Source organism: Myotis brandtii, unplaced genomic scaffold (genome assembly GCF_000412655.1).
Source record: "Myotis brandtii unplaced genomic scaffold, ASM41265v1 scaffold421, whole genome shotgun sequence".
Lineage (NCBI taxonomy): Eukaryota > Metazoa > Chordata > Mammalia > Chiroptera > Vespertilionidae > Myotis > Myotis brandtii.
This window is the reverse complement of record NW_005366140.1, coordinates 2,162,887-2,173,921: the sequence shown is the minus strand read 5'-3', so window position 1 is coordinate 2,173,921 and position 11,035 is coordinate 2,162,887. Positions and strand designations below refer to the sequence as shown.

At 59.0% G+C, this 11,035-nt stretch overlaps 1 protein-coding gene across 1 annotated transcript in view; it reads right to left on the bottom strand.

Annotated features, from left to right (window-relative positions):
- Positions 1-6,816: 6,816 nt before the first annotated feature.
- The window catches only part of IL12RB1 (interleukin 12 receptor, beta 1), a 20,759-nt gene continuing 16,540 nt past the window's right edge, over positions 6,817-11,035 (bottom strand). Inside the window, exons 11-16 of the mRNA XM_014545785.1 lie at positions 10,279-10,416; positions 9,780-9,935; positions 9,299-9,433; positions 8,368-8,473; positions 7,948-8,029; positions 6,817-7,267 (exon numbers count right to left, since the gene is read on the bottom strand). Of these exons, the coding sequence (XP_014401271.1) occupies positions 6,908-7,267; positions 7,948-8,029; positions 8,368-8,473; positions 9,299-9,433; positions 9,780-9,935; positions 10,279-10,416 (977 nt within the window). The 3' untranslated portion in view covers positions 6,817-6,907. The remainder of the gene's footprint in view (positions 7,268-7,947; positions 8,030-8,367; positions 8,474-9,298; positions 9,434-9,779; positions 9,936-10,278; positions 10,417-11,035) is intronic.

Sequence of the window (11,035 nt, the reverse complement as noted above, 5' to 3'; positions counted from 1 at the left end):
TTAGAGCAAAGTACAGGTTCCTGGTGGCAGGAGAGGAAGAAAGGGCACGTGGGCGGGTATGACTTGAAGGAGGTGAGAGATGTATTTTTCGAAAATGGTCTGGGCAGAGTCACAGCCTGTGCAAAGGCCCTGAGGCAGGAGAGTGCCTGTCTCGGAGGAGCTTCGAGGAGGCCTGAGTGGAGCAGTGGGAGGGGGAAGGAAGGAAGAGCAGCAAGACCAGCAGGACCTTGTAGTCAAGGGGAGGACTTTGGCTTTTGCCCTGATGGAGGCGGGAGCCATGGGGGGTTGTGAAGAGGGGAAGGATGCGGCTGACTGCAGCGACCACGGAGAGATGAGTCTGTGGCGGGTGAGAACAGAAGCGAGGAGACCAGGGAGGCCGTGCCTGCACAGGTCCCCGGGATGATGATGGGGCTGGATCAGGTGATGAGAAGGGGTTGGATTTGGGGGAAATGTCACTGGTGGATGGGCAGGGATGGAGAAGAGAGTCAAGGACACCCGTTTGGTCCCAATTCATGGGAGGAACCCTGAGGCTCTGGTAGCAGCGGGATCAGGGTAACAGCGCGGCCAAAAGGGGCAGGTGGTCAAAATAAGGGAGGGAGGCCCGGGGGCTCCTCTGAGTCATCAGGGCGGTCAGCTCCCTCCTTGAGCTCCCACCATCCTCTCTCTCTCTCTCTCTCTCTTTGATTTTATCTCTATAATTTAAATCCTTGTCAGAGCGAGGAGCCTCACACTCACGGTTGACATGAGGCCTGACCTGGCTTCACACAGATCCCTTCACTTCCCCAGCAATCCAGAGACACGGGCTCCAAGTCTGTTTTACAGATGGGGAAACTGAGGCTCGGGGAGGTGAAGCAGTCATCCAGGTCGACGGATGGCAGAGGGGGGTCGGAACCCGGATCTCGGGCTCCCGAGCAGGTTCCTGACCGCACTGTGCCTGTGGGGACTCCGGTCATCCGACACCCCACCCTGGAATGCACTGCTCAAGTCCCAGCTTCCCATGGGGGCTGGGGTGGGAGCCCCGGTGGGCTAGGAACTAGGGTTTTGGATTCTATGACCTCACCTTTCTGCAGGTCACGCCTTTGCTTGCTCATTTGTTTATTCCTCCCCGGTCACTTTCGGGGCCTGCTTGTGTGGGCTGATGCCCCAGCTTGGGAGGGTCCCGGCCTGACATAGTTTTGTAGAGTTAAGGCCAGGCCAGAGGGAGGTATCCAAAGCCGGGGGGGGGGGGGGGGGGTCCTCAGGAGCCTGGGGAGCTTTCTCAAGAAGAGACCCTCAGCCTGAGAAGCCTTGAGGTTCCCTCCCTGCCCCCCACCATGATGAAAGCCAGGGAAGGTGGGGACACTATGGGGTTTCCTGACCCTTGGCCCTGCCTCGAACCCCACCCTCTGGTCCCCACTCCCGGCTGGCACCAGATAGCCATCAGTGCCACTGGGACACGGCCTGGGCCAGCTGCCAGACTGGCAGCTGGGAAACCAGCTCAGGAGGCGGGGAGTCACCGCCCAGCCTGGCCCCGTGGCACATCTGTGCCGACTGCTCACGGGCAGGCCCAGAGGACAGGAGGCTGCAAGGCTGCGAGAACCTGAGCCGGAAGCTGAGCCAGGGGGGCCAGTGATGGTCTTCATGACATAGGCCTCGGTGTCCCATCTAAAAGCTGCAGGGGAGCCCTAGCCGGTTTGGCTCAGTGGATAGAGCGTCGGCCTGTGCACTGAAAGGTCCCGGGTTCGATTCTGGTCAAGGGCACATACCTGTGTTGCCCACTTGATCCCCTGTAGGGGGTGTGCAGGCAGCCAATCAATGATTCTCTCATCATTGATGTTTCTATCTCTCATTCCCTCTCCCTTCCTCCTGAAATCCATATATATATAGGTTGAGTAAGAAAGATTAAAAATAAATAAATAAACGCAAGCTCAGGGGAAAGACTTCCCCATGTGGGAGACTGGGTGTTGAGCTGCTGGGCTGCCAGGGTTAGAAAGAAACTCCATGTGGTTTGAGGACCCCAGGCTGCCTCCACTGGGGGGGTTGGAGGAGATCAGAACCTGGGTCAGTGCAGGAGGCCTGGGCCAAAGACACTGGCCAGGCTGGGCCAGTGCTGCTGGAGGGCTGGGCCGGGAGCAGGGCTGAGGGAGAGACAGAGGCAGTCAGTGAGAAACAGGGACTAAGAGGCAAAGAGAAGGAGAGAGATGAGACAGAGACACACAGAGACTAGGAGAGACAGAGAGTAGAGATAAAAAGACAGACGTCAATCAAGGGAGACACAGGCCCCCCACCTAGAAAATCCGGGGGTGCAGGACCAGCCCCGGGGGGTGGACCAGGGTGGGACGACTCCCGACCCCTGAACAAGGCGGCTCTCATATTTAGGAGGAAGGATGATATCAGCAACAGCCGCCCGTGTGGGCTCCCTGTCCTGCTCCCTTCGCCTCCCCCGCCCTCAAGGAGGTCAAATACCCCCATTTCTCCCGCGGGGACCCCGAGGGCAGCCGAAGGCAGAGCCGGGATCTGCCCCAGAGCTGCCAGCATTACCCATGGCTGTGACCTGTCCCCCCAGAGGAGGGAGACGCGGAGCAGCCGCCCCCGCCCCGCCGTCCTGCCCGGAGCGTGTGCCCGGCTCCCGGTGTTTCGGTTTCAGCAGGAACCGCCCCGGGGAGCGGGCAGTTCTCACCGGCTGGGTTGGCCGGGACCAGACGGGAACGGAGCTGTTCCAGGCCGGGGCGGGGGCCACGACCGGCGGCTGTGACACCGGGGCGGGGAGGTGCCGCCCCCGCGCCCCCGGCTTCAGTTTCTCCTCCTGGAAAGTGGGGCCCCGCGTGGGCGCGGCCTCCGCGTGTGGCCACCGACCAAGGGGCAGGTGCCCGGGCGCGGTTTCCCACGTCCCTGCCAAGGGCCTGCGTGCTCCGTTATTAAACATTGATGGAGGCTGCTTGGTGCTGCCCTGGGGGGGAGGGGGCGAAGGGGGGCAGGACAGAGCTGGAGCCAGATACCCCAACCACCGGCGGCTCAGGTTCGGGGCGGCTGGAGGGAGGGCTGGGTGCCGGGAGGACGGGACAGCCACGCTGCCTGCAGAGACCAGAGGAAAATACATAAGTTGGACTCCATCAAATTTACAACTTTTCTTCGACAAAAGACACTCTAGAGGATGAGAAGACAGCCCTCAGAATGGGAGGAAATACTTGCAAATCATATATGCGATAAGGGATTAGTATCCAGAATAAAGAACTCTGATGACTCATTAATAGAAAGATAAAAAACCCGATGAAAAATGAGTTTTTCAATCCAACCGCGGGGAGGGGCCACCTCACGCCCACCGGGGAGGCTGGTGATGAGGGTGAGGAGAAACCGGGTCCCAGGGGCCGATGGAAGGTGAATGTGCAGCTGCTGCTCCCAGAGACAACCTGGTGGTTCCCCAATAAGTGGGACATGGCATCACCATAGGACCCCGCGGTTCCACTCCCAGGAAGAGACCAACAGGAGTGAAAATGCATTCGCACCAACACGTGTACACAGTGTTCACAGCCACTAGCCACAGCCTCCAGGAGGTGGAAATGACCCCGGGGTCCACGACAAATGGAGGGATGAGTAAATAGTAACACATCTACATGGTGGAGTATTACTCAGCCACACAAGCCATGAAGCACTGACACGCTACAACATGCATGAACCGCAAAAAAATCACGCTAAGGCCCTGGCCTCTGTGACTCAGTTGGCTGAGCGTCGTCCCATACACCAAAAGGTTGCCGGTTTGATTCCCGGTCAGGGGACATACCTGGGTTTGGGGTTCGATCCCCAGCTGGGGTGCCTGTGGGAAACATCGATGCTTCTCTCTCTCTCCCTCACCCTTCCTCTCTCTCAAATCAATAAAAACTTTTTTAAAAGGCCACACAGGGTACGATCCTATTTATAAAATGGCTAGAAAGGCAAATCCGTAGAGACAGGACGCAGATTAGTAGTCAGGGGCGAGGGGGAGAGGGGTGGGAAGTGACTGCTCATGGTGAGGGGTCTCCTTTGAGATGTTGGAATGTTCTGGTGTTGGAATGTTCTAGACAGAGGTGATGGTTGCACAACAGTGTGAAAGTGCCGATGCCACTGAACTGTTCCCTTTACGAGGAGGATATGTACGGCATGTGGACGTCTATGTCACACAAAGGGGGAGGGCCAAGCAAAGGCACCGCTGGGGGAGGGCATTGCTGGCATCTGGGGGACGCAGGCCGGGAGTGGGAGAGGCCCGGCCGGGGCCGGTCCAGGTCACCTTCTGCAGCCCATGGTCTCCACAGGCCGCAGACACCCAGCCACATCCTGGCTCCAGGGCAGAGGCAGAGACAACCCCTATCTGACCAAACCCGGAAGCCACAAGAGAGACAGAGGAGGGAAGTGTCTGGGGAGGTAAACTGAGGCAGCCTGTCTCCCCGATGGAGACAAGCTGCCTGACTCACCGTGGGAACCATGGTGAAAGGGACAGTCGGCCCCGGACAGAGAGAGGTAGAGGGAGGAGGTGAGCGGGGGCAGGGCTCTGGCGTGGTCACCTCACCCATTTCACAGCCAGAACACCAAGGCCAGCAAAGCTGGGTCACCTGCTCCAGGCTGAACACAGCAGGAGGAATCGGGACAAATCACAAATCCAGTCTTGAGTCCCTGCTCCAGGTCATTCCCCCGCAACCTTAGAATAAACCCACAGGCCCCCCAGCCCAGGAGCTGTGACCTCTGTCTCCTCCTCACCCATTTCACAGCCACACCTGCCTCAGGGCCTTTGATCTGGCTGCTCTGGCCTCTCTTCACCCAGCACCGTCTCTTTCAGGAAGCGCCCCCTCATGCCCGTTCTTCATGTTGTTACTTATCACTCTTCTAAGGTTGATTATAACTCTGTGTGATGATTAGATTGGCATCTGCCTTCCCACCCGACCAGGAGCCCCTCAGGATGGGAACTGTGCAGAACAGGACTTGGTATACAGTAGGTGCTCAACACTGACTTCCTGAATCAATGACTGAATGCGGCTGTGAAATGAGGTCTACCACAGTTTTGACTCTGGAGCTGCTGGGAGGATCTGAAGAAGGATAAACACTCAGAAGAGCCTAGGTTAATGAGTATACAGCAGGTGCTCAATAATAAACACTGGATCAGGGCTCTGCTAAGCAGGGCTGCCCAACCCATTAAGGTAGGGACCAGTGTTCTGGACTCCTTCCTATTACACAGACGGGCAAGCAGAGGCCCAGACAGGGGTCTGTGGGACTTTTCTTCACAGCAGAAACAGAGCTCAAGGTAGCTTCCGAGAAAAGGGAAACTGATGAAAAAAATCCTAGGGGGATGGGCTGCAGGCACGGCTAGATCCAGGGACTAGGGACCCATCTTTCTGTACCACTGTCCTCCTGCCGCTTCTCTCTGAGGTAGGCTCAGCCTTCTCCCATGGAAGTAGGTAGGGTGTTCCTTTTCCCATTCACTTCAGCAGGAGCTGTAGGCTGTGCTCAATAAACATCTAATTCCTGCTCCTTGGACCCAGAGGGCTGTGCCTGGGGGTAGGTTTGTGGCCAAACTGGGTCCTGTGCTACTGGGTAAGCCCCAGACCCAAGACTGCCCACAGGGAGGCTCCACTGTGGAGGGTTCGAGACTTGAGGGGAGTCAGGTCACTCTGGTCTTTTTCATGAGGCTGCTGACCCCGCATCCTTTCCTGTCTGAGCCACCTTCTCAGGATGGAGCCCAGCCCTAAGGAATGGGGGTGGGCGGGGGGAGGGGAAGGGTCCCTCCAGTGAATGCATGCCTGGTGGAGGGCAGGCTTGTGCACAAGCTGGGAGGTGGCGAATCCAAGGAGGGAATAGTGAACAGCCACTGGAGCACGGGGCTAAGGCCTTTGTGTCCCCCATCTAGATGAACTGTGGCCCCTCAAATGGGCAGGGCCTGGACCTCTTGCCTCCCAGCTTTACGGGCTTCCTGATGTTCCTCACCCACTGGCCTCATCTCCTTTTGCCATAAAATTCAGTGGTTGTGAGTTTCCATATTTTAAAACGGAAGTCTGTTTGTGCAAACTCCGTGGGAGGTGGGAGGAGGAGGGGCAGACCGGGTCTGAGAGACACGCGCCGCTGCTGCCACCTGGTGGCCATGGTGGGAATGCGCGGGGTGCTCTTGGAGGAACCAGAAAAGATTAAGTGCATGTGGAATGAATGAATGAATAAATACTTGAATTATCGGGCTCCTATTGGGATTTTGAGCAGGAATTCAGGCTTCAGTCGTGGGGGGGGGAGACAATCCCAAGAGCCCAAGAGAAGGCTCATTTATTAAGGCTTAGACTCCCCCAACAGCTCTATGAGGTCTATGTTATCTTCACTCCCCTCCTAGAGGGGAGGAGACTGAGGTTAGAAAGGGGCCATCACCTCCCCCTTCTTTTCCCCTCACCTAGATCCTCTGAGCCTGGAGACCCTTTAGTGCAGGGCGGAGCTGAGTGGCCAGACTCCCCACCCAGTGCTCCTGGGACAGAACCCCCAGCCCAGGACCCTGGGATCCGCTTCGACTCCCCTGGGCCACGCTCCAGTCTATTCCACCCCAACAGGCCAATGGCAGTGCCTGCCCCTGCCCCTGCCCAATAATGTCAAGCCCAGCTGGTGCAGCCACTTCTGTTTCACGGAGGTTTTTAAGGTTCCCTCACAGGACATGTGGCAACAGGTGCTGGACAGAGTGGGGAGAGGGGCGATGGTGGCAGAACCTGGGAGGGGGAAGTGGGGTATGGGACACTTGGCTGAAGTTTGACTCAGTTGTCACGTCTGTAAAATGGTAAAATAGGACAGGATGTGCCCCAGGCATCACGCGAGTGTCTGAACAGAACAGGCTGGGTATGCAACAAGCATTTAATAACCAGCTGCTGTGATTTCAGTCGTCAGTCTTTCTGTGCTGTCCATAGGTGCGGTGGACATTCCCTTTTCCCCTTCAGGCCTCCAGGCCCGTATGTCGAGGACCGTCAGACCTGGGACTCTGCATTTGATCTCCCAGGAGCAGGGACCGTCCAGCCGCCCGGGCAGAGCTGCCCTCCAGACTGCCCTGCCCACTGGGCTCCAGAACCCCGGCCTCAGGGTGTCCTTGCCCCTGTCTCCTGTCCTCCAAGCACAGCTCTGCGTCTAGGGCTGGCTCAAGGGTGCCCCAAGGCAGCTCTGTCTGGCCCCGGAGCGGGCTGGGTGCGGGCGGGTCAGCCACCTCGCCTTTTCCGCAGGGCATGGTCACCACCAGGGCCTCTTTCAGGGACTCTTCCTCCTCCTTCTGGAAGTCTGCTGGGGTGATCCACTGCCAGGCCTGGAGAGGGAGCACAGGGTGAGGCTGTGGGCGGGGCTCTATTTCCCACCCACATAAGGGGTGGGCCAGGTCCCCGCTGGCTTCATCCTCTAAAACTTGAGGCCACTTTGAAGATCCATTGGAATGACCCCCACTTCTCTTTGGGAAATTGGCCTGCTTTTCTCATAGTGGATGTGATTGGGCAGGTAACTCTGGCCCAGCCAATCAGAGCGCTCCAGCCTCCTGGAGTGCTGGAGGCTCTGGGGCATGTGACCCATGCTGAGCCAATCAGTGATGGCCCTGAGAGTTTTGCTCCAGTCAATGGGGGAAATGGACATTCTCTTCCATGGGGGAAGACTGAGCCTGCCTGGGAAAGAAGTGTGTAGGGAGGACAGCAGCACGGAAAGATGAATCTATAGTTCCTGGATCCAGCCATGCCTGAAGCCCCCACCTTGGGATTTTTTTTTTCCCTTCAGATTCCCTTTTGGTCAAAGTCACTCTGAGTTGTTTCTGCTGTTAGGGAATGGCCCACAGGAGGTTTCTCTTTGGGCCTCTGCTTTCCCATCTGTATAATGGGGCAGGTTTTTAGAGTCCCTGACTTATGAGTTGGAGGAAAATAAAATGAGCTAATTCCTCAGCAGAGCCCTTGCCCAGAGTATAGACCCATAAACAGGACCGAGAATTACAAAAGGAGCCCTTACCTGCTTCCCCTGGCCGCCAGGAAACTCAACAGCCGTGCTGGCGCAGGGTGTGGGCAGGGGCGGGCACAGGTGTGGCAAGGCCCTGGAGAGACAGGGGAGCCATCAGAGGACAGCGCTTCTGTCTATTCTTCCTGTTCTGTTGTTCTGAGTTACATCTTTCATCTTCATGAGGTTACAAAGGCAGTGAGGACGTGGACTGGGGAGGGCAGGGCAGGAGTCTGACAGGCCCGGGGGCGCAACCTGGCCCTGCCCCCGCTGCTGCCGGCCCTGACCATCCGCCCCTCAGCTTTCTCATCGGTAAAGTGAGCACAAATCTCTACGTGGAGTGAGTGGTTGTTACTGTTACTGCTACTGCTATTGCTATTGCTATTGCTACTGTAGCTGTTGTGGGGGCCGTGTCAGGGAGAGGCTGTGAGTTACCTGTTCAGGCTGAAGTACCCAAGGACGCCCAGGAGGAGGATGCTCAGGAAGCTCCCCAGGGAGGCGAGGAAGATGGACAAACCAGACAGCTCCGGCAGCTGGACGTCTTGGGAGTGAGAGAGCTTGGGTTGGGGGAGGGGTACCTCCTGCCTCTCGTCAGGGAGGGCGTGGGTGGGCCAGCCCTCCATCAACTCCCTGTGGACCCTGGCACACCACCGGCCCCACCACGCCTCAGTTTCCTCATCTGTGAAGTGGGAGGCCAGGGGGTCTCCTGGCCCGTGACAGCGGGATAAAGGCCTGGCACACAGGAAGTGCTCTGTCGCGCCCCTGGACCCGGGATGCCCACACCACACTGAGACTGACTATTGGTTCTGTCCAGGTTTCACTGCGAGGACAGCAGGCAGGGACCGTGGCAGGAACGGGGATCATTTCGTCTCCAAATCTCTCACAGGGACAACCCCCAAGACAATGGAGCCCACCTCCCCACTCACTCATTCATATGGATTCCTGTGCTGCCCGCATACCAGCTGGAGGAGGCAGACCAGACTCAGACACCCCCACCCATCCTCAAGGTGTCAGGTGGGGAAGAGGGGCGGTCACAGCTGGAGGGTGCCCAGAGGAAAGCACAGAAGGCTTCCCGGAGGAAGAAGCTTTGGCACTGGGTTTTGAAGGATGAGTAGGAGTTTGACAGCAGAGAAAACAAACATTCCAGGCATTTGAGGGGCCCTCCTGGGCAAGGCCACAGGAGTGTGAGAGAGGGTTCAAACGGGGAAGCTGTAGGAGATGAGGTGGGTGAAGGCGGTGGGAGCAGATCAGGCTGGGACTTTCTCCTGAAGGTGATGCATGGAGGGCAGGGCCGCTGGCGGACTCATGTGGAACGGGGCAGTGCATGCTGGGTAACACCTGGGCCCTGCCCCGGGCCCCCACTCACCTATGCGGAAGCGCTGGGGCTGGCTCCAGGCGCCCCTCAGTGTCGCTGTGTCTGCTCGCACCTGCACGCTGTAGGCTGTGCCAGCCCGCAGGCCAACGAGGGTGACCTGGGTCTCTGTGGGGTTCACGGGCAGCTCTGCAGGGGGAGGCAACCATGGGTCCCTGGACCCCCTCTACTCCCAGGAGGCTGGGCTCAGGCAGTGGGATGTGCCTGGTCCCACCGGGGGGCTGTCACACCCAGTGGGAGTGGAGTTGCTGATATGAGTGAGGGGTTGCCATTCAAACACCTGGCACACTATGAGCACCTGGCAATGCCCCCGGGCCCTCTCGGGGGCAGTCAAGAGCCCTGAGTCCAATTACCTTGCGTTATTGGAAAACGAAGGGCCAGAGAGGGGCGGTGAGGTGCCCTGGGTCACATCGTGAGGCAGGACTCAAGCCCAGACCCCTTCCTCCCCCAGCCAGGCCCGCGCTGCCCCACATACCGGTCACCCGGTTGCTGTCCTCGTCCCGATATTGCACCACATACGTCTTCAGGACGCCAGGGCAGGGGCTCAGCAGGGACGGCGTCCAGTCCACAGACACCGAGTCCGGGCTGAGCATCTTCACCGAAACGTGCTGTGGGCTCCCGGCCTCGGAGGCTGCAACCAGCGTCAAGGCCATGGTCAACCCCCAGAGCCCCGCCGGGCACTTCCATCACGGCACTGCCCAGGGCACCTTGGCCGCGACCCCCAGCCCCACCACTCGGGCACCGCCATGCCCCCTCTCTGAGCCTCCGGGTTCTTATCTATGAGATGGGCAACGCCTCTCAGGTGCCTTAGGAGTTGACTGAGCTCACTCCACACGTCCGTCCGACCATCCGGCGTCCGGCGTGGCCAGGGCCCCGCACACAGCCGGTAACTCTAAACGCTTATTCCTCCTCCTGACTCCTGGGGCCGCTGCTGAGGCTGCAGGGAGACGGCCCTGCAAGTTTGGGCCACTCACCATTGCCCCCGAAGTGGTAGGCGGACAAGACGGTGGACCATGAGGTGGGGTTCCTGGGCTGTGCCGAAGAAGAGACAGTGACGCGGTAGCAGGCCCGCTGCCCCAGCGCCCCGGCAGCTCGGCTCCAGCGGAGGGTGGCTGAAAGGGTTAGCGAGGGCAGGCCAGTCAGCAGTGGTTCCCACCTCCACACCTCGCACCGGCTGTGCCCTCTGCAAGGAACTCCTAGAGCACTCCGACCCACACTCCACGGCCTTCGCCCCAATGTCCCCTCCTCCAGCCTCCCTCCCCACACTCCCCAACCCACCCCAGCCCCTCCAGCCCAGCCATTACCCCAGGGGGCAGAGTCTCTATGTCCCGCTCCTCCTCCCCAGGCTGGGAGCTCTTGGAGGGACAGGTTGAGGCTAAAGCTTCCTGTGGCCCCAGCCAGGCCCAGGCAGGAAGTGGGGGAGCGAAAGGCTGCCTGGGCCGCAGGGCACCCTCTCTTTCCCTCCAGAGGCCTCATTACTTTGTCACCAGCCTCTTGCCCGCTGCCACCTTCCTTGATGAGGGTGAATGTTTAAGAAACACCCTGGAATGTGAGACTCATTAGCCGCCTGGGCGCCATCTGCCCAGGGCTGAGCCCTGTCACCACCCCAGGCTCCCGGCAGGAGGCTCCAGCCTGCATGGGGGGTGGGGCGCGAGTCTCGGCCTCTCCCCACCGCTGTGTGATTCAAGCAAGTGGCCAGACTCTCTAGGCCTCAGACACCCCCGCCCCCCT